The 24032-nt window shown below is 44.9% G+C and overlaps 1 protein-coding gene and 1 pseudogene across 2 annotated transcripts; one reads left to right on the top strand and one right to left on the bottom strand.

Moving 5' to 3' along the window:
* Window positions 1-4785: 4785 nt before the first annotated feature.
* Window positions 4786-6357, top strand: LOC307246790 (E3 ubiquitin-protein ligase TRIM21-like; annotated as a pseudogene). Its single transcript has one exon. The product of its transcript is annotated as an E3 ubiquitin-protein ligase TRIM21-like (transcript).
* Window positions 6358-11412: 5055 nt separating this feature from the next.
* LOC307246437 (amine sulfotransferase-like) lies at window positions 11413-23596 on the bottom strand (the record flags this gene model as incomplete). The annotated part of the gene is made up of 6 exons (XM_080022346.1): window positions 11413-11540; window positions 11839-12013; window positions 12129-12223; window positions 17951-18077; window positions 18172-18377; window positions 23500-23596. 6 exons carry the CDS (start codon window positions 23594-23596, stop codon window positions 11413-11415), a joined length of 828 nt encoding a protein of 275 aa, XP_079878472.1.
* Between the last annotated feature and the right edge of the window lie 436 nt (window positions 23597-24032).

Here is a 24032-nt window from a genome sequence, read left to right as displayed (position 1 = left end):
ATGAACATAGAGAAATTCAACTAATACATAATGCTATTCAGATTCATCAATGGTTATCACTTAATAATGACAACAACAAAATTCATTGTCTGAACATAATGACTAACACATCCTATAAGTAAGGATAAACATAATTAGACAAACATCTTCACATTTCAACATGTCAATGTCTCAACATCTCCGTAAACATCATGAGATGGTTTCCAATGATCTAGCGGTATGGAGACAAATTGTCCCACCATCATATCAGTGATCATTTTACAAAGGGTAGGTATTGTCCATGTTAGACAGTAAGATAGTATCAAACACATTATCACTGCAGTATCAAGATTTTTATGGACGTAGATCTCCATGATCCAAGTGCATTTCTTAGCCAAGTAAATGGGTATCTCTCTCAATAGGATCATAAATATTAGTTTAGTCATATTAGTTTAGGTTGGAAAATTTGTAGGCCTTGCTAAACATTAACATACTTTCCATGACGTTGATATAGGTGAGAGGAGGAATGGTGCTTGCACTGAGTGAGGTTTTTTCATACATACATAACATGAATGATCCACACCATACTCTTCTTTAACTGAATGATTCAAAAATCTCCACCACATATTTTGTTGTAATGAATGTCCAGTGGAGTCAGCATTTAACCATATGTGGACTATGTTAGTGACAGAACGTTCATTTCTCACTTGGGGCTCTTTTTCTGGATCTGGTGTGAGTGAGAGTGGGGTGGGGGAGCGGCTATTTTTAAGTCTCGCTGTGGAACATTGTTCCAGGGTTGGATGATCAACAGGAAGATGGCAATGATAATAAGAAGGATGATCACACAGACGTGACCAATCTTTTCCTGTTGACTGGGCATCATCCGTAGTTGCATATCCTCTTCGCGGAGACAGAGGTTACGAGCACATATTCCTTTAGGATCATGATCTAAAGTCCCATGATTCTCCGTTGTTGTCGTTTATCTGGTCCTCTGAAAGGTTGCAGACTTTCTTGCAATGAGATGCATGTACCCACGTTGGTCATTCTGCCACCTTAATTGCTGCTGCGGTGGTGAGGAGGATCTGGAACGGTCCCAGGAATCTGGCAGAGTTCCAGCTTTTTATCCTGAAGTCGTGAATCACCACCCAGTCACCTGGTCGGAGGTCGTGTAGTGGTCTTTCAAGTGGGATGGATGGGGCTGCTTTGACCTGGGCACATAGACTTGAACACTTGGGTGAGAGACACACATGTTGAATAGCCGACTATGGATTCAGGCGCACCCTAGTGTAACAACAATAAATTATCACAATGTCTAATATGTAGGAGATAATGTCCATAGAATATCGATGAGGCTGCAAAATAACCGACAGTGTATAAATCCTGCAAGGTATTTTAAAATTTTCCTAGAACCTATTTCTCGAATGTTGCCTAAACGTCATCCCATCCACACAATCCATTAAAAGGAAAATCTAAAAATAATAAATACTTAACTGGACAATCTGAAAACTACTGGTTTACGTGATGTAATTCATATTGTATGTGGTTTTTGTCAAAAGAAGACAGACCTGACTGCACTGGTCTCTCGGTCAGCACTTCATGCTAGGACAGTCCTGTCGCACCATGTGATCGTCCTTGCATTCCCGTCATAACTAATGGCAGGAATGAAACTTAGTTGAGCTTACCTTTACTGGGATACCATTAAGAAAATCATGACAATCACTAAACAATATTTTAACCAAGACAAAGCTTCAGCTTGATAAGTCCATCATGAGGTTCCTGCATTGTTCTAAGCACAATCATTATGACTACTTAATTCTCTAACTATCAAATGGTACCTACCATTTGTCAAACAACTAAAACAATGAAAAGTTAGCAGAAGAGATACGGCTCACAAACACAACGGGTTGCACAAAGATAGACAAACACTGTTTTAAACAAAGAAAAAAAACAGATGACGGACAGTCAAACCAAACAAAAAAACCCTCCTTTTTTGTTGTACTCATGAGTTTAAAACATCGTAGTTGAAATTTTTAAGAACTTCAGTAGCAAGATCTGGGCGGGGCAAAGCCACAACGGCTATTGCTGTCAAGCAATCATGTGAATGTCCAAAAGATGGAAGAAGAGACGTTGGAGTTGCCAGGTGAAAGTTGCACATGTTGATGATGCAGAGGTGTTGTCTGAGAGAAATGAGCCGGTTTGCTTTGTAGCAAGATAAAGGCACCAAGTTTCAGAGCATAGTATGCAACAAGATGTAATCCCTCTCCATAAGATTGCAGCAACACAGCTAACATAAAACCATCCCCCTCATCCACAGTTAAAGTTATCCACCAAACGCAACATGGAACTGGTGCAAAAGCTTGGATGAAAAGCAACAAAATGTTCTCTCGTCTAATGGCTGGGCAAGCATTGCCTCATTCCACAATCCAAAAACAACAAGAACCACAACAGCCAAGAAAGGGCATGCCAGGGTGCGACCCGAGGAGAAAAAATAAAAATAAAATAAATGTCATGACATGAATATTATTTTCAGCTGGTGTTAAAAGAGGGGGAGGGGGACTGTGACCATCTTGTTCTAGGTATTTTAGGAAGTCCTGTGTATCCAAGACTGAAGCAGATCAATAAATCATCAATATTCAAATTAGTGTGTTGCCATTAATAAAATAAAAATCAGTCAAAATAAATTTCCGTAATGTGGCACAAGCAATATTACTGGAGGCTCCACATAACTACAACAACAAGTTAAGCAACTAGAGAGGGTAAGGAAAAGAAATGTGATTCACCGACTAAAACATTTGAAAATGTAGTGTTCAATACTATATTCCTATTTTTTTTTTAATAATTCTTACTTATACCCTTAAAGGTACAATTAATAACTGCAAACAATAAGCCTGAGATCTCAGCACTCATCAATCTAATAGAAGCCTAACTGGCGTTAATCAATAACATTTGATCAACTATCCATTATCTCACAGTCAACTTACATACCAACTCCTAAAAATCATATATATTATGTGCTAAGCTTTTAACTGCTAGTCTTACCTTCTGGCCAGGGAGTGTTCAACTATCAGTCACATCATTCTGCAGTCAGATTAAAGAAAATTTGAGAGGTAATATGGCATTTCCAATCAACTTAACACCTTTATTTAAAAATATATATGTTGTAGCGTGTTGGGGAATAGAGGGGGGCAGAGATTTCCTAGCATGCTTTGTTTTTGTGTTTTTCGGGTTGTCAGGGAAGGGGATTCTTTTATGTAATGTTAATTGTTATGCTGTTGTTGGTGTTAGTTAGCCTTGTTACATGTGTTAGTTGGGTTATGATAGATTGTTATTACTTTTATGTGTTAACATTCTTACACCAGGAGTGAGAGTGTGTGTGCCATTAGTGACCTGCCTGCCTGTGATAACAATGTAGTGAATGAACGTATAGCACAGATTGTTAAATATCATGCTTGGTTGTGAGAGCAAATTGCCTGCTTTTTGCTTGCTCAAAGAAGCCTTAAACAATATAATGACAGTGTTTAAATTGAGACCAAGATTCAAGATTTTTTTTTTTATTTGTCACATATATTCCAGACCACCTGGAACATCCATCTTAACATATTTGCACATCAATTTATCAATCCATTCTGTCTATAATCTGAGCCTAATTCTATTTCTACTTAATATCACTTAGTAACTATTCAAACCTTTTCCTAAGATTTGGAAAATTATTTAATTTAAATTTGCCAAAATTCTTACTAGAATGTTGTTTTTCTTAGATTTAAATCCAAGCAAATGAAAATGATTCTGGTTCTATAGGGCACTCTATAATATCTGATGCTTTAATACGTTTTAATGATGGAGCTCAATGTGGGGTATAGAGCTAAATTCAATCAAGGTCTTTCCATTTATATACTTGCATGCATTTCATCTCAAAATAATTCCAGTTTGGCCTATAAATAATCAAATTAGCAAATCAGTTAAATACAAATAGCAATAATAGCAATAATATACAAGGACCTTTGAATGCTGGACATGTTATGGCCTTACTCAATTGTAGAGCAATTCTCTTCGATCAATCCTGTTGTCAGTCCATCAAGTCTTCGCCATCAGACACATTCACATCTACACTGGTCAAACTGCAGCCAATGGATTCCTGCTTAAAACTGTAGAAATAAAACCCTGAATAGACGGGTCGGTTAATTCATCAATTCACAACTACAACATTAATCGATCCACACTACATTTTCAAGATTAAACTTTTGTCTTAAAATTTTGAAGGCGCAATTTAAAAGCCATTTAAACGGTTAACATATTTCACAATTATTTCAGTGTTTAAATTTTTAGTAAGCGAATGTAGACAATCCATTACCTCTCTAGTGTACAAAACAAAATAATTATTCCTCTTTGTTAAACTACTTGCTAAGTTGTATACTGTATATCAACATCTACCTCTTTCATTGTTAAATCAAGATTACTTTAAGAGTAAAAAATAAATAATAATAAAAAAATAATAATGCTGTTCCATTATACTTAAACAGCCTTACCGGAACATTTTATCCCAGGAAATAATCAAATAGACTGACTACAAAAGTAATATGAATACAACAGAAAATATCCTCATTTAATAAGCTGCCATATATCTGCTCCCATTTGGAACCGAAATAAAAATTTATGAAGCTATATTATAATAGATTATGGTGTTGAACTACAAGGAATGACTTTTTAAACACTTTCAGTCATTTGTGACAAGAACATGAATGTTTTCATCACAATGAGACACTTTGATGTTTTTAGAGTTAAATATTTTTTTCTCTCTCTGTAGGAATGGCCCACCCCAGCAGTCTCCTGTCAGAAGAGAATTTCTCATGTTCCATCTGTCTGGATGTGTTCACCAGTCCAGTAACCATACCATATGGACGCAACATCTGCAAAGCCTGTATTACAACACACTGGGCTGGTGATGTCCAGTACCTATGTTTTGTGTGTAAATGGCTTTTTCCCACTAGACTTAAATTACAGGTCAATACCTTCATGTCCGAGATGGCTGCTCAGTTCAAAAAGTCTCAACAAGTGAGAGTTGAGTGTGTTGAATCTGGAGAAGTTGCGGCGATGTCTGCACCGGGACCAAGCAGAAGGCCCTGAAGTCCTGCCTAGAGTGTGCAGTCTCATACTGTGACACCCACCTTGAGCCCCATCACACAGTACCAGGCCTGAGAAGACATAAGCTGATCCACACTGTGCACAATCTGGAGCACAGGGTGTGTAAGAAGCACCGTCGACCTCTGGAGCTGTTCTGCAAGACAGAGCACACCTGTGTTTGTCAGTTGTGCACAGAGTCGGACCCCAAGTTCCATCTGGTTGTTCCTGTGGAGGAGGAATATGGAGCGAAGAAGGCTCAGCTGGGGAAGACAGAGTCTGAAGTTGAGCAGATGATCCAGGAGAGACAACGAAAGATGGAGGACATAAAACTCTCAGTGAAGCTCAGTAGAGAAGACGCCAACAGAGAGGAAGCCTTTGGTGCTCAGCATCGAAAGTGTCAGGCTGAGCACAGTGAGAAGATCCAAGAGAAACAGAAATCCATCTGAGAGTTAGAACAGGAAATGGAAAAAATTACCAAGAGGAGATCAGAGCTGGAGCAGCTCTCACCCACTGAGGATCACCTCCATCTCCTCCAGAGCTTCCAATCCCTGAACGCTTCTCCACCCACCAGGGACTGGACAAAGGTGGAGCTCAGTCGTCCGTCGTATGCAGGGACCCTGAGGAGAGCCCTGGATCCACTGGAGGAGACACTGAACATGGAGATGAAAAGCTGCATGAAGCTGAACTGAAGAGCCTCCAGCAACATGAAATAGATCTGACTCTGGATCCTGATATAGCAAATCCCAACCTCATCCTCTCTGAAGATGGAAAACAAGTTTATTGTGGAGGCATAAGAAGGAAGACCCAGACAACCCTGAGAGTTTTTTTTAAATGTGTTGATGTCTTAACCAAGCAGAGCTTCTCCTTTGGAAGATTTTACTTTCAGGTTTAAGTTAAAGGGAAGAATGAATGGGATTTAGGAGTGGCCAGAGAGTCCATCAACCGGAAGGTGACATCAAAGTGAGTCCTGAAAATGGCTGCTGGATCATTTGGATGAGAAATGGAAATGAGTACAAGGCTCTTTCTGGTCCAAGTCTCCCTCTCACTCTGAGAGCCAAGCCCCAGAAGGTGGGGGTGTTTGTGGATTATGATGAGGGTCTGGTGTCCTTCTATGATGTGGAGTCTAGGGTTCATATCTACTCTTTTACTGGTTGTGCATTTTAGGAACTACTCTACCCATATTTCAGTCCATGTCTAAATGATGGTGGTAAAAACTCCACCCCCCTGATCATCTCACCTGTCAATCAAACACATTAACATTTTAGTTTAAGTTTTCTGGGAGATGATTTGTAGTCACTGGAGAAAATTATTCATATTATATTACATTTAATATTCCATTTCTCCTCCATGTTTTAATACTTTTACTTTCCTACACATATGCAGTGAAATGTCGTTGCAACACACCCGGAGATTATGCACAATAGTTACTAAACTGAACATAATAGCTAACCTTATTCCTACCTAGCGAACTAACTAAACTAACTCATTCCTAAAACGTAATGCAGTTAGTGAATAGAATGTTCTTTCTCTTTCTTTTGGCTGCTCCCGTAAGGGGTCGCCACAGCGGATCATCTGCCTCCAATACTTTCTGTTCTGCGCATCTTCCTCCCTTACACCAACCGCCTGCATGTCCTCCCTCACCACATCCATAAACCTTCTTTTTGGCCTTCCTCTTTTCCTCTTGCCTGGCAGCTCCATCCTCAGCATCCTTCTCCCAATGTAACTCTCATCTCTCCTACACACGTTTCCAAACCATCTCAATCTGGCCTCTCTCACTTTTCCACCAAACTGTCCAACCTGAGCTGTCCCCCAAATATACTCAATTTTAATCCTGTCAATCCTTGTCACTCCCAATAAAAATCTCAACATACTCAACTCTGCCACCTCCAGTTTAGCCACATGCCTTTTTGTCAGAGCCACCGTCTCTAAACCGTACAACATGGCTGGTGTCACTACCGTCCTGTAGACCTTCCCCTTCACTCTTGCAGGAACCCTTCCGTCACAGATCACTCCGGGCACTCTTCTCTACCCACTCCACCCTGCCTGTACACTCTTCTCCACCTCTCTCCTGCACTCTCCGCTGCTTTGGATGGTCAACCCTAAGCACTTGAACTGATCCGCCTTCTCCACCTTCACTCCTTGCATTCAATCCACTTTGAATGCCTTTGTCACACCTACTGCACACCTTACTACTGTCTGACTGCCCTCATACAAATCCTGTACCACTATTACGTAATTCTCTGCCACCCCCGACTTCCTCATGCAGTACCACACTACCTCTCTCGGCACCCTATCATACGCTTTCTCTAAATCCACAAGGACGCAGTGCAACTCCCTCTGGCCTTCCCTGTTCTTTTCCATCAGCATTCTTAAAGCAAACATTGCATCGGTAGTACTCTTTCCTGGCATGAAATCATACTGCTGCTCGCTGATCCCCACCTCTCCTCTTAACCTAGCCTCCACCTCCCAGAGCTTCATGCTGTGGCTGATCAACTTTATTCCCCTGTAGTTACTAAAGCCCTGTACGTCTCCCTTATTCTTGAAGATGGGTACCAGAACACTTCTTCTCCACTCCTCCAGCATCCCTCCCTTTCCAGGATTGTGTTAAACACTTTTGTTAAGAACGCCACTGCCATCTCACCTAATAATTTCCATGCTTCCACAGGTTTGTCATCTGGGCCAACTGCCTTTCCACTCTTCATCTTCTTTAATGCGGTTCTCACCTCATCCTTGCTAATTTGCTGCACTTCTTGATCCACTATCCCCACATCATCCACTCTTCTCTTCCTCTCATTTTCTTTATTCATGAACTCCTCAAAGTACTCACAACCCAACTTGGAGAGCATATGCACTGACCACATTCATTATCATCCCATCAATTTCCAGCTTTATGCTCATCACTCTGTCCAACACTCTTGTCACCTCCAAAACACTCTTGACATATTCTTCCTTCAAGACTATCCCTACCCCATTTCTCCTGCCATCCACTCTACGGTAGAACAGTTTGTACCCGGCTCTGATACTCCTGGCCTTACTCCACTTTCACTTGGTCTCTTGTACACATAGTACATCTACCTTCCTTCTCTCCATCAGGTCAGCCAGCTCTCTCTCTTTACTCTTCATTGTGCCAACGTTCAAAGTTCTTACTCTCAACTCTACTCTCCTACCCATTTCCTCTCCTGCCGTCTCCGGACACGCCTTCCCCCTCTTCTTCTTCTCTGCCCGATAGTAGCACAATGTCCACTGGCACCCTGTTGTTGGCTAACAGCACCAGTGGCAGTCATTGTTAACCCAGGCCTCGACGGTTAGAAATGGAAATCAGAGATTTGTTGTCCGCATGTTTGATTTGGCATGTTTTTTACGCCGGATGCCCTTCCTGACGTAACCCTCTATTAATCCGGGTTTGGGACCGGCACTGATGATACGCTTGCTTGTGCAACCCCAGTAGCTAGATGGTCTGGTCTTTACAATGCAGTATTATCTTGAACAGTGTCTCTTCAATGTGAGCTCTGAGTGAATCATTAAAAACAAAGACAATGTGTTTTTAAAGCTACATGAGATACAAAAAAGATAATGCAAAAAGGGCTATTGTCTTATACAGTAAATGAACATGGAGAGATTTCTCAAATACATAATGCTATGAATATTAAGCAATGGTTATCACTTCATAATGACAAAAACAAAATTCATTGTGTGAACATAATGACTAACACATCCTATAAATAAGGATAAATGTGAAACAATTTAAAAAAGGATAAACACAATTAGACAAAGGGCACAAGCAGCACTTGGCACTGCCCCTTGTAGTCGCTTGCACGAACGCTCCATGTCGATTACGCACATTTTAATAGTTTTTCGTCTTACATCGCCATGTCCGTCAAACACTCATCGGCAGTGATCTCCTACGACCCTGATGTACTCCTGGATTAAAATAATTACCCGAATGAACAACCTTGGAACATTTTATCCGCTGATCCAGAGTGGCTGGTGGAGATTTTACGGGATTACGATTTAACACTCTCAAAGAAAATAACAACAATAATGCAGTCATGGTTCCATGGGTGCGCCACTGGAAGAAGCACCACAGTATACTAGGTGGCATTCGCATCAGAATAGGGACGCAACCTTACCGTCCGCCTCTGCCAAGCATCCTTCTTGCCAATGACCAGTCCCTGGAAAACAAGATGGATGACCTCTGGGTGAGGATTACATTCCACTGGGACACGAGAAACTGTTGTGTCTTCTGCCTGATGGAGACATGGCTGAACCCGCTGGTGCCGGACCACGGCATACGTCCAGCCGAGGCCTTCTCAGTGTTCCGCACTGACAGAATGGGGGAGTCAGGGAAATGCAAGGGTGGAGTCGTCTGCATCATGACTAACAGCAGCTTGTGTAACCCCAACAACATCAAGACTCTCTCCTGCCCCTGCTTGCCGAAGCTGGAACAGCTGACAATATCATGCCATACATTCTACATCCCCCGGGAATTCAGCACAGTCATCATTACAGCTGTTTGTATTCCACCGAAGGCGGACACTGACACAGCACTATCTGATCTATAGGATGTGTTGTGGGACTTCAGAACAAACATTAACAAGGCTGTGGTGGTGGCTGGGGACTTAAACAGGGCAAACCTTAAAAAAGTTCTGCGTATTTTCCATCAACACATCATGTGTGCCACCAGGGGAGATAGAAGTCTGTACCACTGCTACACACCATACAAGAACAAATACAAGACTGTCTTGCTCCCTGCTTTCGAGAAATCGGACCACGCCACCATCATTCTCTCCTGTTTCAGCATGCTCTGATCGACGTCGACTGGGACATATTCCAATCAAGTTCCAGTGACGTCAGTGAGTTTTTGGAAGTAGCTATGAGCTTCATAGCTAGGTTAGCAGACAGCATCATTCCCACAGTGAAAGTTAGGATATTTCCGACCCAGAAACCATGGGTCGAAAAATCCCTCGCAGCCCTTGAATGCTTGCACAGCCGCTAACAACAACGGTCTTGTATCCAGCAACATGGACACCTACAAAGCGGCGTCACACAAACTGCGGAGGGTGAAGGCTAAAGGCTAGAGGCTAAAGGGACAACCAGGGACACAGTGGAGCTACAGATGGAGCAACAGGACACCAAACACTTCCTCACCTTATGAAGAAGATCATTTTGACATTATACTGTGGTTAAGGGCAAGAGAGAGATAGAAAGAGAGCAAACACACCTATTATGAAGACACCTTTATACATGAGTCCCGAGCCGGCTATTCCTATAGGCGACATAGGTGCCTGCCTAGGGCGACATCCTGAGGGGGGTGGGGAGAGGGAGCGATTGGGGCGCAATTTGCACACCTGTCTCCCTCTCCACCGCCCAAGCCACGCCATCAATTGGTATGTCCGCACTCCGACGGTACAAATAATGTCCAGCGATGGGGGTGCCTGCTATCGGCACACCAAAACAGTGTGTTTTTATCATAGATGTCGGTTATTTTATTTCACCCTTTCCTTATGGAACGAAACAAGCACTGTGCATAATGGGGACACTTTCTTTGCCCCCCCGGTCGGTAGTTTAGCTAGAGCAGCAATATGGCTAGAGCCGGCCCTGCAGGAGTCAAATCATGCAGAATTTTCAATTCTGCATGATTGAGAGCAGAATAAATTTACAAGCTGCTCTGAACTGTGCTGAGCTATATTATTATAATATATCATATTTTATTTCACTTTGTTGTCAGTTCGAGTTAAAAATCCTAATTTGTGAGTTTGGCTTTTTGAAAAAAATAACATTCAAATGCCCCAGTAAGGCATACTAAATACATTTCTTATTATTCTGCTTAAAAATAGATGTTGGAATAAGCCTTTGTGTTGCAATAAATTGCAAGGCTGTAATAATTCAATGCAAATGCAAATTAATTATTCCAGCCAGAGTAGCAGCTCCGTTTTCATTAGAAACTCTGAAAGTGACAAATAGTTGGAGTGATGAAAACTTTGACTCTTTTTTCGATTCTTGACAAGTCACTAGTGAACCGAGTCGTTCGATTTTCCGACTATCGGTTCATTTTATTAATTTTTGTTTAATGCACAATGAGCAAGGGAGGACTTCCATTGAGCGATAAAACTTTATTTATTTTCAGTTTATGAATTGAAGAAAATACATTTCAAAGCATTTCTCTTTCTGATCACCTATTCTTTCTTAAAAGACTTGTTTTCAGATACAGCCAAATACACTTTTTATTACAAGTATTTCTGCAGGGGAGATAGAGAGAGCGAGAGAGAGAGTGAGAGCGAGAGAGAGAGACAGACAGACAGAAGGAGAGCTTCAGTTGTGGCTTTCCGCAATATCCCAAGTAAAATTGATTGGAATGTCTTTCATCTTCTCCTCACAGAGCTTGTCAAAGTGCTCGTTCTGCGCCACGGTGATCGAGTTCTTCCAGTCACCAATGGTTCCTTGGTTGGGGCAAGATTTGGAAGACAAGATTTGACATTAACGAGTATCATTTCAGAGAAATAACAGAAGAGTCCTTTTAAACCTTGGTTTGGACCCACCATCAAGCCAACTAAGTCAGATTAATTCTTCCTCAGGCATCACTGACACACTGTAGGTCAGTGGTTAGTTACGGCTAGTTGTTGATATTTATTGAATCAAGTGTACAGAATATAATAAAGGATAACTGTATAAGATGATATACTGTATGTGTGTCTGTATGTGTGTGTCTGTGTGTGTGTGTTTTTAAGTAGCATTTACCTTTCCTCAATAAACCTCCCTTTTTTCTAAAATGATTAGACATGAACTCATAGTTGGCTTCTTTGTCATCTTTCATGTTGCCGAATGTTGACCTCTGGACGATGTTGTCAATGGTGGCGTCCGACAGATCCTTCCCTAAAAACTCACACAGACGCACCACCACCGATCTCAGGTCCTGAACCACAGAAATAAATCACTGCCATTAGTAGAGATGTGGGAGTATGATCAAAACTTCAACAAATATTGACTTTTAACAACAAATAACAAGTGTGTGTATTATCAACAATTACCTTGATCATCTCTTCGTAACTCAGGAAGTGAATGTTAAACTTATCTTGATTGGCGAACCAATCTCTGACATGGTCAAACCAGGAGCCCCCCATCACTGGGTAGAGAAACAAATAGACAGAGTAAATACGAGTATCAATTGTTATAGACCAGTAATACTTTTATCCGAAATAACTGGCCATTATATTCTGTATATTCTAGTGCATGCCCGTTCAAAATGCATTTTAATAGCAGAGTTTAACACTTTTCACAATGGAAGATGAAACAGCTGGTTAAAGTCACACCGTGGAAAGAAACTCTGCCCCAGTCACAGAGCTCTAAAGCCCCTCCCCACTGCTGCACAGAGCTGAGCCATCGGATGTTGTTTATTAATATTACATGTTATTAATATTACATTCTGTTCCTGATTACCCTGCCTCATTAGATGATATGTTTCACCTATGTCTCGTTTGGTCGTCCCTATTTAGACCCTGTCGTTTGTGTCCGCGGGCGCTCAGTCTTGAGTTTGTCTAACCTCATGACAACGCTCTTGTTCCAAGCTCCCGAGACTTCTTATTTGTTTTTGCCCAGTTTTTGTACTTGTTTTGAGTAAAACCTCTATTTTTGCCACCTCGCCTCTGCCTTGTTCTCTGCACCTGGGTTCACTCAGCATACCCCCTAACAGCAAGACTGAGCCACAACATGGACCCAGCAGAGAGCCAGCCTCCAGAGGTGGAGAGCCTGCGGGTGGCCTTGACGAACCAAGGGGCTGCGATTGGCCGACACGAGCGGGTTCTCCAACAAGTCCTGGACAACCTGCAGTCGCTCGCCCAGGCTGTCCAGCAGAGCCAGGCACAGGCTCCACCTATGGCCCCTGTGCCAGCGCTGCCTCCCATGGACCCGTGTCCTCCAGAGCACCGCGAACCACGACTGCCGGCGCCAGAGAGGTACGACGGTAACCCAGGGGGCTGTCGTGGCTTTCTGACACAATGCTCCCTGGCTTTCGAGCTCCAGCCGTCACAGTTCCCCACCCAGCGCTCACAGGTGGCATACGTGGTCACGCTATTCACCGGCAAAGCACTCTCCTGGGCCACAGCCATCTGGAATCGGCAAACCCCGGCCTGCTCCAGCTACCAGGCTTTTGCCGGGGAGATGCGCCGAGTGTTCGACCACTCAGTCAGTGGGAGGGTGGCGTCGACACGGCTACTCCGGCTCCGCCAGGGGGGACAGAGCGTGGCGGACTACGCCATCGCATTCCGCACCCTCGCCGTGGCGTCTGGATGGAACAGCGAGGCACTCATCGCGGCCTTACTGGAGGGCCTCAATGAGGGGGTCAAGGACGAGCTGGCATCCCGGGAGGCGCAGGAGGACCTGGACACGCTCATCGATGCAGCGATTCGGGTGGACAACCGCCTCCGGGAGAGACAAGGGGAACGCGTTTTCCCCTCTTCACCAATACCAGCGCGCAGAGCGGCTCTGGGGACGAGGCCTCCCGAGCATCTCCTGGCTATCCCGAGCGCGCCTCCAGCATCAAGGGAGGAGCCGATGCAAGTAGGCAGCACACGGCTCTCTCGGTCCGAACGTGACCGGCGGATGAGAGAGCGCTGCTGCTTGTACTGTGGGATCCCGGGGCATTTCCGTTCTTCCTGCCCTGAGCTCTCGGGAAAAGCCAACTCTCGTCCAGGGTAGGGAGAACTGCGACGAGGCCAACCTTCTCTCCCGAGCTCGAGGCGACCAGGGTCCTGCTGGCTGCCTCCCTCGCCTGGGGAGATCAACATCACTCCCTCCAAGCTATGGTGGGTTCCGGCGCTGCAGGAAGCTTCCAGGATGTAGGGCTAGCAAAAGCCCTAAAGCTCCCTCTGGCAGCTCTAGAGCATCCTCTCACGGTGACAGCCCTGGATGGAAGACCACTGGGTTCCGGTAGCGTGTGCCATCTCACCGCCCCACTTTGGCTGTCACTGGAGGGAAAACATTCAGAGGTAATCCAGCTCCACCTCATCCACTCTCCTGAGTTTCCACTGGTCCTGGGCTACCCATGGCTAGCCCGTCACAACCCACATCTGGACTGGGCCTCCGGGCGTCTCACCAAATGGGGCCCTGCCTGCCACACCACCTGTCTTCGTTCTAGTCCGTCTTCTCACCCTCTCGAGTCTCCAGTCCGTGTCCAAGCTCGGGCCCCTTCCCAAGCCCCTGCCCACTCCGGAGTTCCTGTCCGTGTCCTGGCTCCAGTCCGTATTCAAGGTCCCATCCATCCCGAGTTTTCACGAGTGCCCCACGAGTATGCCGATCTGAGGGAGGTCTTCAGCAAGAGACGGGCCACCACGCTTCCTCCCCATCGGTCCTATGACTGCGCCATCGACCTTCTGCCTGGCACCTGCCCTCCTCGAGGACGTCTCTTCTCTCTCTCTGCCCCTGAGACTACAGCCATGGAGGAGTACATCCGGGGGGCGCTCACCTCAGGGTTCATCCGCCCTTCTACCTCCCTGGCGGGCGCAGGGTTTTTCTTCGTGGGTAAGAAGGATGGCGGCCTGCGTCCCTGCATTGATTACCGTGGTCTGAACAAGATCACGGTCAAGAATCGCTACCCCCTTCCTCTCATGTCCACATCTTTCGAGCAACTGCAAGGCGCCACCATCTTCACCAAACTCGATCTTCGAAACGCATACAATCTCGTCCGTGTCCGCGAGGGGGATGAGTGGAAGACCGCCTTCAACACACCTACCGGCCATTATGAATACCTGGTCATGCCTTTTGGATTGGCCAATGCTCCCGCTGTCTTCCAGGCCTTTGTAAACGACGTCCTCCGTGAGTTTCGCAACCGCTCCGTGTTCGTCTACATCGATGACATCCTCATCTTCTCCAGGACCCTTCCCGAACACATACAGCATGTGAGACAGGTCCTTCACCGCCTGCTCGCCAATGGCCTCTATGTGAAGCTGGAGAAGAGTGAGTTCCACGCCACCACCGTTCAGTTCCTGGGGTTCGTCATCACCGAGGGTCACGTCCAGATGGATCCTGTCAAGACCGAGGCCGTCCGGGACTGGCCACCACCCACCTCGGTCAAACAGGTGCAGCGCTTCCTCGGGTTTGCCAATTTTTACAGGCGATTCATTCGGGGTTTTAGCACGGTGGCAGCTCCCCTCACCGCCCTCACTAGGACATCCACAGCCCGCTTCGCCTGGACTGCGGAGGCTGAGGGGGCGTTCAGGGCTCTCAAGAAGCGGTTCACCGCTGCCCCTGTCCTGGCCACACCAGAGCCTACCCTATCCTTCGTGGTGGAGGTGGATGCTTCCGATGTGGGAGTGGGGGCCGTTTTGTCCCAAAGGACTCACGACAGGAAGCTCCATCCATGTGCTTTCTTCTCCCGTCGCCTCACCCCAGCGGAACGGAACTATGACATAGGGAACCGGGAGCTACTGGCAGTCAAACTGGCGTTGGAGGAGTGGCGGCACTGGCTGGAGGGGGCCCAACACCCATTTGTCGTCTGGACCGACCACAAGAACCTGACATACATTCAGGAGGCCAAACGCCTCAACTCCAGTCAAGCCCGATGGGCCTTGTTCTTCAATCGGTTCAACTTCATCCTGTCGTATCGTCCCGGGTCCAAGAACCTCAAGCCCGACGCTCTCTCCAGACAGTTTGACCCTCCTGAGCTGGTTGAACTCCCCGAGCCCATTCTCCAGAGCTCCTGCATCTTGGCTCCGGTCCGCTGGGGAATCGAGACGCAGGTCCGGCAGGCCCAAAGGAGGGAGGCGGATCCCGGCAACGGGCCCCCGGGTCACCTGTTTGTCCCGAAGGCTGTCCGATCACAAGTCCTGCAATGGGGGCATTCATCCCGCCTCACTGGCCACCCGGGGATCTCCAGGACCCTCGAGTTCCTCTGCAGGCGTTTCTGGTGGCCTACCATGGAGCAGGACATCCGGTCCTTCGTCGCTGCCTGCACCATCTGCACCCAGAACAAGAACCCCCGGTCACGTCCCATGGGGCTGCTGCATCCCCTTCCCATCCCCAGTCGGCCCTGGTCACACCTCTCAGTGGACTTCATCACCGGCCTTCCACCGTCTCGGGGCCACACTGTCATCTTTGTCGTTGTAGACCGGTTCTCCAAGGCTTGCCGTTTTATTCCTCTGCCCAAGCTCCCCTCAGCTCTGGAGACTGCTGAGCTCATGGTGCAGCACGTTTTCAGGGTGTTCGGCCTGCCCCTGGACGTGGTGTCAGACCGCGGTCCGCAGTTTGCATCCCGGTTCTGGAAAGCATTCCACCAGCTCCTCGGCGCCTCCGTCAGCCTGTCCTCCGGTTTCCACCGCAATCCAATGGCCAGACGGAGCGGGTCAACCAGGACCTGGAGACAACACTGAGGTGCCTCGTGTCCTCCAACCCTGCCTCCTGGAGCGACCATCTAGTGTGGGCGGAATACGCTCACAACACTCTGCGCTGCTCTTCCACTGGCATGTCCCCGTTTGCGTGCCAGTTCGGGTACGTACCTCCTCTGTTTCAGGAGCAGGAGGCAGAGGTGGGAGTGCCGTCAGCCCAGCGGTTCGTCCAGCGGTGCCGACGGACCTGGCAGAGGGATCGTCAGGCCCTGCTGAGGACATCACGGCAGCAGCGGATCCAGGCATACCGACGGCGCAGACCAGCGCCTATGCTCCGTCCAGGCAAGAGGGTCTGGCTGTCCACCAGGGACCTTCCATTACGGGTGAAATCACGCAAGCTCGCGCCACGGTATGTTGGGCCCTTCAAGATCGTGCGGCGGGTCAATCCTGCCGCATACCGTCTTCTGCTCCCCAGGTCCATGAGGATAAACCCCACCTTCCACGTGTCGCGGCTCCGACCGGTGGTCACCAGCACCTTGGCGCCCACCACGAGGCCTCCTCCGGCGCCTCGCATCATCGACGGTCAGCCCGCCTACATGGTCCGCCGGCTCCTGGACTCCCGCCGGGTCCGCGGGGCCCTGCAATACCTGGTGGACTGGGAGGGTTACGGGCCGGAGGAGCGCTCCTGGGTTCCGGCCCGGGATATCCTGGACCCCTCTCTGATCCAGGATTTCCGCCGTCGCCACCCGACACTCCCTGGAGGAACATCGGGAGCCGTTCCTAGACGGGGGGGTCCTTTCAGGGTTCGCCCGGGTCCTACCAGCATCAGCCACTAGATGCCGCCAGTACTGCCTTTTCAAGGTTGCTCTGCTTCACCTATTTCTGTTCCTGATTACCCTGCCTCATTAGATGATATGTTTCACCTGTGTCTCGTTTGGTCGTCCCTATTTAGACCCTGTCGTTTGTGTCCTCGGGCGCTCAGTCTTGAGTTTGTCTAACCTCATGACAACGCTCTTGTTCCAAGCTCCTGAGACTTCTTATTTTTTTTTTTCCCAGTTTTTGTACTTGTTTTGAGTAAAACCTCTATTTTTGCCACCTCGCCTCTGCCTTGTTCTCTGCACCTGGGTTCACTCAGCATACCCCCTAACACCAGGTCCCTGGGCGGGTCCATGCATGCTGCCCCCAAGGAGTAAGGATGCCAGAATGGGTTAAATGCAGAGAACCCATTTCACCGGCCACCATCCAAAAGCATGTGTTGGTGTGACAAACAAATTCTTCTTCAGACAGAAAGAGATTACTTTTTTCATGATTAGAAGATATCATTTGTAAATATTGTATTATTGTGCCTCCTAATTATTTTTTTTCAAATGTATTCAGTCTTTTATTGCTGCACTAGATTTTAGTTTAAAAAGATTATTGTAAATGACTTAATGATGGATCAGCTTCTTTTTATTCATCTGTCAATCAAGACAATCAAAGCTGAATCTTGTTTCTATTCTATATCCATAGACGTGACAATGTGAGAAACTTACTCCTTCCACTGAAGAACTTGTCGATCATCACTTCCCAGGTCTTCAAATCCTCCAGGTTCTTTACTAATTGGGAGAAGTGGAAGTAGGAGACCATAACATCCTTAGGATTCCTGGTAATGTAGATGACCTGAACAGTTAAGGAAACATTGGGATTACTGTATTGTGCCTACTAGCACGTGTCGGAATTATGCTCCTGCATGCATGCGTGTATGGGAACGCACTTTGGCCTTCTTCCGAAACAGTCCCTGGGGTGCAAGGTGCTGCGGGAGGTGGGAGGTGAAGAGGCGTGGTGAGGGGATTTGGCCATAGTCCACGCCCTTGAACTTGTTCTCCAGCCAGGGCATCTGATCTAGGGTGGTGGTATTCTCCATCTTGGGAAGGTTCTCCTGGCAGATCAGGGTGATGATCCGCTGGGACCACACTGTCCCTGGTCAGTGTATTTCGATCACAAGCAGCAAGAAGAAGAGACAAACAAAAGACATGTGTTTGTTAAGGCCCTAGAGTCTGTCCCCACATCTACAAAGGAGAAAGCCAGGAACAAGGTCTTTAACAGCCTTGTAAAAATGGAGGGAACTAATACCTTGAAATGTCATATTATTGTAATTCAAAACATGCCTGTTATTATATATATATATATATATATATATATTTTTTTTTTACCTGTGCTGTCAGCATGCTGGGCATACAACACAGAGTATTTGTATGCCATTGCATCCAGGATAGAGTTAGTCTGCAAGTGGAGTTCAAGTTCTCAATCTGCAATGCAACTCTGTCTTAATTCTTAAATCATCAATAACTGACAAATGACAAGAGCACAGCCACACCGACCCGCCAGCGACCGGCCACCCCGGAAAACCCCGGTGCTCAATGTGTGCTGTTGGTAACAGAGCTTGTTAGGAGCTTCGAACATCTGGACTCGGCAAAGATAAATATAAGGTCTCAATAGGGGCCCCTCTCACGATGCACATGTACCTGCAATTCAGAATATATGACCAGCTTGCTCTGATCATCCGTGCTATGATTTTGAAGGCTGCTAGGGTGCAGCAAATGGAATTTTTTGGATCAATCTGAATCTCCCTCTTTGCTTCCCTCCTTGGATACGCCCTCACCTTGGCCGAGCTGGAAATGGAGAACTGGCTGTGGGCTGTTTTTTAGTATTGGTTTTGTGTTTTGAGGTTGGTTGTTGGTTTTGTTTCTGTTGTGATGTGCTTTATGTATATATTTGTTACCTGTGCATGTTTCCTTTTCAGCATTCTATTTTGACATTTTACATTTCATGGTATAGTATTTACTTTTACAATGGTGTTTTATTACTATCTCTTTATGTGATTTAACGGGTGGAATGTAACAATATATCTAAATCTATGTAATCACATAAGCTTATATGCACACACATAATGAAGAACACAACTTCATATAGCCTCAGTCACATACCGTTATTTCAGCACACAGGGTTAATTATTTTATATACCTCTTCGGTTGTGTTCGCCCTTGGATTCCTGCCATAAAGTTTGCCCTATCTTCCTGCCATAAAGTTGTCTTGAGCAACTACGCATCTGTGAGGTCAAACTGACCATATATTCTCTGACTCCCTGAAAAATAAACTGATTTTACCCAGAGAGCTGCTCGAGAGCACATCTCCGATCCGATCCTTGTACAAGAAAAAACAAGTGTCTGTCCACCTCTTAATTTTTAAACCACCTACTGCAGATTAATGCAACCCTTTAATTTCTATAACAGTTAAATTACGATTACTTAAATTAATGAGTCCAAAAAAAAGGAGTGTTTTCATTTGTTTGTCTGTCCGTCATCTGTTTTTTGTATGAAACAGTGTTTGTCTATTTTGTACAACCGGTTGTGTTTGTGTTTCACTATGTTGTACACTGTCTTTTGTTATATTTTATTTGCATGAATATCTACTGGCAAGTGTGATACGGTGCATTGAAGCTGTTTATGAGACATACAGAAAATCTGTTAAATGTTTTGATGTCATAACCCCCCCCCCCATTTTGATCTTCCGATTTGCGTTGCTTATATTTATGTACTTGACCCCATCTCTATAATGGAAATGTTGGAGCCAACGCAGCCGACAAAGCTGCCGTACCTAATATTGCTCTTGCCAAATGATGGTTGTCTCCTCCACAGATGAGGACACAGGATTCCTCACTTACCTTGTTTTTCCTCTACTCAAAGGCATCCCGCACTGAGTTACTGTAGTGCCAGAGTCACTTGGTACTGTATGTACTGAGCCGTATCTCTCCCGCTAGTTTTTCATTGTTTTGCCTGTTTGGCATAGGTAAGTACCATTTGTCAAATAAGGAGGGATAGTCACTGAATAAAGTAAACATAATGATTATGCTTAGAACAATGCAGGAACCTCATGATGGACTTATCAAGCTGACGCTTTGTCATGGTTGAAATATTCTTTGGTGATGACTGACATGTTTTTCTTAATGGAATCCCAGTCAAGGTAAGCCCGACTGAGTTTCATTCTTGCCATTAGAAATGATGGGAATGCAAGGAGGATCACATGGTGTGGCCATGTGGACCGTCCAAGCATGAAGTTCTGACTGGGAGACCAATGCAGTTATGTCTGTCTTCAGTTGACAAAGCCACATATGAATTACAGCACATAAACAGTAGTGGTCAGATTGTCCAGTTTAGTATTTATTACTTTTCGATTTTACTTAATTGATTGTGTAGATGGGATTATATTCAATCAACATTCGAGAAATGCATTTTTGGAAAATTTTAAAACCCTTCATGGTTACACACTGGTGATTATTTTGTAGCCTAATTGATATTCTATGGATTTTATCTCCTACATATTAGACATTGTGAAAATATTATTCTATCTGTCTATCTATTATATCTTATCTGCAGAATAAATATCTTTATTACTCTCAGTTTGTTTTGCTGTGGCAGGCAGATTAACCTCCCTGACCACGCAGGGATAATTTCTCTAACAGTTGTCTGGTAACTGGAGAGGTTGTGTGCGGTTTGGATGGTGGGTGTCTGGTAACTGGATATATAGTGTGAGGTTTTGATTCTTTTGAAGGCTCTTTTATGGGAACGGAGGGAACCCAGTCTCGCTGGGTGATGAACTGTTCTTTTTGTTTGCCAAGTTTTACAGTTTTATGTCATGTTGTCTCCTACCGCCGGCAAATGTTTCCCCCTCCATGTAATAGATAGTCTATGTTCCTCCCTCACTGGGAGGTGCCCTTGTGCAAAAGGAGCGCACCCACTGTCATGTCAGGTTCACAAAGCGAAGGCACACACCCATAGGCGAATTTACCATAAGAATAGGTAGGATATTGCTTGGGGCCTTGTCTGCCAAAGTGGACTCATGAAATTGTGTTTCCTTTTTTTTGATTTTTAAATTGTAAAACATTTGTCGCTCTTCCAGTCGGCGTTGCTGCTTTCCACACCAGAACCGAGTGAGCGTTCCGCCAGGTTGCACGTCTGGCGCACTGAGATGTAGGTCTCCAATCCGGAATGTGCACACCATGCACACCCATGGCATGGGCTGCAAGAGGGAAATACTGAGCGAAGTCCCGAAACTCACAGGGGGATGCTCCAAAATATTGTGTTAATGTTTTCAGATCTGGGCTTAAACATGCGTGGGTACGCGTTATACTCTGTGTCCAGGAGCCACAGTGTTTTCAACAAAAAAAAGGTTAAAAACATGTTTTGGGGACCTCAGAGACCTATATTAACTTGTGTTAAAAGGAGCATAATAAGTCCACCCCAATATGTTTTCGAGAATTATTTACAGGCTTTAACAAGGTCTCATTCTGTAATAGATTTGATCAATGTTTTTATTGGTTTTGGCCATAAGGTGTTGTATTCTGTACTTGATGTACTTGATTCCTAAAAAAACACATACACTGTATGTGTGATTATGGGAGAAATTTACTATAACATTCAACGGTAATATACAAGTATTATCTTGCCTCCACGCTATATGAATCAAATAAGTGTGGGGAAATATTGAGTAAAGAAGATACCACTCTCCCCCAGTGCGGGTACAATATGCTACCATTATAGATGTTAAGGGGTGAATGAGTACAGTAGCTCTATGGAATGTGTAGAGTTAACATGTTCCATATGTGGAGACACAAGCTCAGGGCTAGAAGGGGAACAAGGATCTAGTGGACAGATTTCCATATGTTGTAATAGAGTCTCAGGTCCAGGTGGTGAACAAGGCTACAGTGGGCAGATTTCCATATATGGAGTGAAACTTTGCTATGGTATGATGACGTATGGATGATAGATGTGAAGAATGGACCATATAAGCCAGCCTGGGGAGAAGTTCCGGAGTTCGTTGCAAACCAACTCAGGCTTTAATGTTACTTGTTCACAAGTGATAATAAAAGTATTTATCTTTCAAACTCCGGCTTCCTTGATATCTCTCTTATTTTGTTAAAGTGTTAGAGTAAAGTTTATCTATGACATGATATGTTTTGAATGTGCAGGAAGTTTTGGACATGAGCAGACTTTCTGAAACACATATGAGCAATTAAAGTCCAGGGACATAGAAACTAATTCAAATGAATTAATTTATCAAGAGGACAGAAGAGTAAATCAAACTGTGATCTTTGGATGGGATGGTTGGAGCAGCCACACCTGATGCTCGTTGGTTGGGTTATGAGCGGCGGGTTAAAAACCCAATCTACACACACTCAGTCCAGGAGCCCTGTCATGACAGGTTCCATCTGCTCCTGGCTTATTCCACCTAGCCTCCTCTCTACAATAAACTGATGTCCACAACGCATTGTCATCTGTGTCCCTGTGCCGGAGGGCCCCGAAACGCCACTTGGGTGGTGTGTGGTAGGCAGAAATACCACGATTACCTATACGTGTGTGAACTCAGTAGGGATACTAATAAATGAGAAAAGTGGATCCTCTGAACAGGAAAATACATATTTAAAAGCAATACAGGATGCCTGAGAACCTTACTGCATTTTAATTCATTACATTTTGAATTGTCACCTGCTGCCTAAAATTTGTATCTTCCTTAACATAAATAAGGACATTTTCATCATGAATTGATGCAGGAAAGGCACAAATTGGTGCGTAAAAAGGCAGCAGATGTAGTGTTTGACACTCAAAATGTGTGCGCGCACACACACACACACACACACACACGCACACACACACACACACATAGACTTTTGTCTTGAAAGAATGAAAGATTATATATTTATATTTTTTTGGGCATATTGTCTTCCTCCTAACAGACTGAAGGTCATTTGAAGTTCTTCAGTTCGAAGAGTTACAATTCTAATTTGGGTCTGTCCTTTTAAATCTGTGGCTTTGTTAACTGGAAAGAGCACAAAAACTATAGTACGTGTTTTATTTATCGTTTTTTTTGTGAAACGTTTAAAAAAATGTTAGGTTATATAATCTAATAATAAATAAAATACTTAGGGAGCGTATAATATTTTTCAGGTGTTATTGATTTGCCAATATGCAGATGTTATATATAAATCATTGTATCAAATTTGCCAAAAAAGTTTGTGTAAAATCAAAAGTAAAATTTTACTTACCAGATTTCGGAAAAGATACGAGAAAAACGTCATCATCTCTGATTTCAAAATGTTCTAGGCTGTCAAAGTACGCCGTTGTTTGTTCACATTCATCCATCACCATTAAAACAGTACCTTTGTAAATGATGAAGTTATCAAGGATTTGCAATTCCTGACAATTCATGGAAAGGCTCATAGCTGACCGTTTGGGAACTGTGAAGCCAAATACAACAGACTCAAAGCTGGAGACAGAACTGGAATGAAGAGAGATGTTTCAGGAGAGGAGGTTTAAATGACTGACACATAATTATAAAGTAGTAGTTAAGCCCGAAGGGAAAATTCACTTGGCTAAACAGAACTGTCTGTGTACAAGTGAACATACAAATATGTGCACATTCGGGAATAAGTTCCTTGACCGACAAGTCTCGTGTTTGAGCAAGGTTGTCCAGAATAGCTCACTACATGTTGTATTTATGAATAATACAGTACAGTACTACAGTACTCAGAGGATTATATCACAGCACAGAGGCCTCTTTTGTACATTCTCCCTGAAT

The sequence above is a fragment of the Zeus faber genome (assembly GCF_960531495.2).
Source record: "Zeus faber genome assembly, chromosome: 21".
In the NCBI taxonomy this organism is placed as follows: Eukaryota; Metazoa; Chordata; class Actinopteri; order Zeiformes; family Zeidae; genus Zeus; species Zeus faber.
Note: the sequence above shows the minus strand (reverse complement) of the source record. Positions and strands in the feature narration are given on the sequence as shown.